Here is a 2995-nt window from a genome sequence, read left to right on the forward strand (position 1 = left end):
GGTGCGGCGGCCCGAGGCCCCCTACCCTGGAGCCTACTCCTGTCGTCTCTGCTCTCTTCCCCGCCCCTGAGCAGCCACTCGTCGGCCCAAGCTGTGTCCTCCACCACTGTTCCTCATCTGCACGTATCTCATCCCCTCCAACGCCATGGCCTCTGCCCCTCCACCACCAATGCAGATTGTTAACTCTAGATCATGATATCTTATCTCTGATTGTTTTGTTATGTGCTACAACTTGATCTGCAACTTGTTTTTTGAACATGTCTTTTCCTGTTAGTCAGTTTATTAAGATAGGATTCTGCCGTTTATTGCATTTCAGATTAGACGTAGGTGGATGTTAATTGCATAAGGGCAAGTTACTCTTTGAGAATCTCCCGCAAGCTATTTTCTGTTATCAGTATAGACTGCTTCCTTACTCATTTGTTTGATCTGATATGCAAACAATCTAATTGATGATACCTGGTCTGTGTAATCATATGAACTAACGGTTCTATCATCAACCACTTTTTTTCAAAGTTTTAAATAGCGGGCTACGCCATTTAGCTGCGGCTCTGCCAACAGCTAAAAGAGGCTATAGCAAAGCTATAGCGGGCTATGCCATCATTTAGCGGTTTTACAAAATAATGAGAAAAACAAAATATAACAATACAATCAGGTATCAAATATATATACAATATACATATACTACCCAGCTAGTCATAGAAACTTGTAAATCAGAGGAGATGGTTCAGTTGAGCGCATAACAACAAAAGGCACACTTGCACAACACTTGCACAATCTAACAACCAGCAGGACTAAAGTCACACTTGCACATAACAAAAGTAAGATGGCAAACTACATACGAACAGCCATACAATCGCAGTGCATCAATCTGAATCACCAGAGGCATAGTTAGACTCATCTTGAGCTTGATCATCTGATTCCGAAGATGAAGAACATAGCATGGGATCTTCTTCAATGCTGTTAAGAAGAGAGTGGATGCTCTTCTTCCTCTTCTTCTTGGCTACTGCACACCTCTTTCTTTTTCTTCCTTGTGCTTGTGATGTTGAAGTCTCTTGTTGAGCTTGAGCTTCATTACCTAAATGTTCACTGGCATTGTCATTAGGAACGATCCCAGTAATGAACTCATTGGCTTCATCCTCCAGAACATCATTGATAACCTTCTCTATAGGATCCCTGTTCTTATTTGCTCTCTTATGCTGCAGCCTCGCGTTGAATTTGACGAAGACAAGATCCCTCAACCGATCACTGAGTAGTCTATTACGTTTTTTTGCATGAACCTACATAGTGAAGAAAAATTGAATGTAGATGAAAACAAATCAAGGAACACATGAGAACAAAAATAAACTATTTTGTAGGCATTTAGAGTTATAGTTTCCTTTCTTACTCGTTCGAATGATGACCAGTTTCTCTCACAAGCTGAGGAGGTGCATGTCAATGTGAGGATCTTTCTTACCAAATTCTTCAGCTTGGGTGCGCTTGTGCCATGATTCAACCACCATTTTGCTGCATCAAGTCATTCACAGATTATTAGATATATAGTTATATACTTACGCATATACAAAATGGGAAATAGGGAAAGTTTGAAACTGGTTTAAAACAAATTGTACTAACCTGGATCAAAAATTTTGTTTCTTCTCTGCCGCGTGGCAATGTCCGTTCCAAAAGAGTGGGCCTCTTCTTCATATATGTTGAGTTCATCAATAATCTCTTCTTGCAACATTTCATCTTGAATCATCCTTGTAATGCAATGGATGACCGCTGCTCTGAATGATCCATCATTCTCGACCGCATTCTTGTTTGGATAGTAGTAGTAGGGATTGAGAAAGTACCCAGCCAAATGTAGTGGCGTCTTCAGTTTGTTATCCCACCTCTTGTCAATGATATCCATAACAGCTTTGAAGCGACTCTCATCATTGTCAAACCTCAAACAAATTTCCTTTCTCGCATCTAGCATACAACCATGGAAGACTCCCATCGCAGGCACATCACTATCCACCCTTCTTAGCACATTAGCCATTGGCTCAAAGAAATTCACAGCAATGTCAACACCTTTCCAAAAGGAATCAGTTTGCACAACCTTTTGAGCTTTCTTACCCTTGTCCTTCTTTAAGTACCCCATGTCATTTAGCTCCTCTGATCTGAATAGTTTAAGAACATCCTTCTTGTTGTCTTGCAAACTTTTTAGATTGAGATAAGCCGTGGCAAATCTAGTAACACCAGCACGGACCAAGTCTCTTCCAAGAGTTTTCCTCATCAAAGCCAAAACCCTCGTATGAGCATACAAGAACACGGTCACTTGCCTTGCTAGGACAATTGTTTTCTCAACTACAGGCAGCTTCCCAATATCTTCCAACATGAGATCAATACAATGGGCTGCACATCCAGTCCAAAAAATGGATGGTCTCTTTGCTTTCATCAGACTTGCAGCTGCTGTATTAACACTAGCATTGTCAGTCACCACTTGAACAACCTTTTCTGGCCCAATATCTTCAATACACCTGTCTACAAGTTCATAGATGTATTTCCCATCTTTTTTTACATCCGAGCAATCAACCGAATCCAAGAATAAGACCCCATGTCCGCTGTGAACAACTAGGTTCATTACTCCTCTGCCTTTCCTATCTGTCCATGCATCGGTCATTACCGTACAACCTGTGTGCTCCCATGCTTTCTTATGGTTCTTGAATGAGTCAAGCATCTTCTTTTTTCTTTTCTGCAGGAATGGCCCACTCATCTCATAGGCACTAGGTCCTTGAAGGGTTTTGCCATAATCTCCAATGGCAACTAGCATACATGCAAAGCTAGGAAGTGTCACAGTGTTGTGTGGAATGCCAGCTTCATAGAAAAACTGGCAGATCTACCCACAAGCTCTATTCCTCTTCTCTTCTAACTGTTGAGATGACAATTTTGATTGAACCTTTTCGCTGAGAGTTGTCCCTTGATTCCTCTTGACACTTTCTTCTACACTTATCTTGCAGAACTTGTCCATAGGGCT

At 41.3% G+C, this 2995-nt stretch overlaps 1 protein-coding gene across 1 annotated transcript; it reads right to left on the reverse strand.

The window, feature by feature from the left end:
* Positions 1-863: 863 nt before the first annotated feature.
* LOC123397244 lies at positions 864-2669 on the reverse strand. Its single transcript, XM_045091870.1, has 3 exons — positions 1612-2669; positions 1385-1503; positions 864-1277 (listed from the first exon to the last, which is right to left on the reverse strand). The coding sequence occupies exons 1-3, from the start codon at positions 2639-2641 to the stop codon at positions 864-866; spliced, it is 1563 nt and encodes a 520-aa protein (XP_044947805.1). The 5' UTR covers positions 2642-2669.
* Positions 2670-2995: the final 326 nt, after the last annotated feature.

Source organism: Hordeum vulgare, chromosome 5H, assembly GCF_904849725.1.
Source record: "Hordeum vulgare subsp. vulgare chromosome 5H, MorexV3_pseudomolecules_assembly, whole genome shotgun sequence".
Classification (NCBI taxonomy): domain Eukaryota; kingdom Viridiplantae; phylum Streptophyta; class Magnoliopsida; order Poales; family Poaceae; genus Hordeum; species Hordeum vulgare.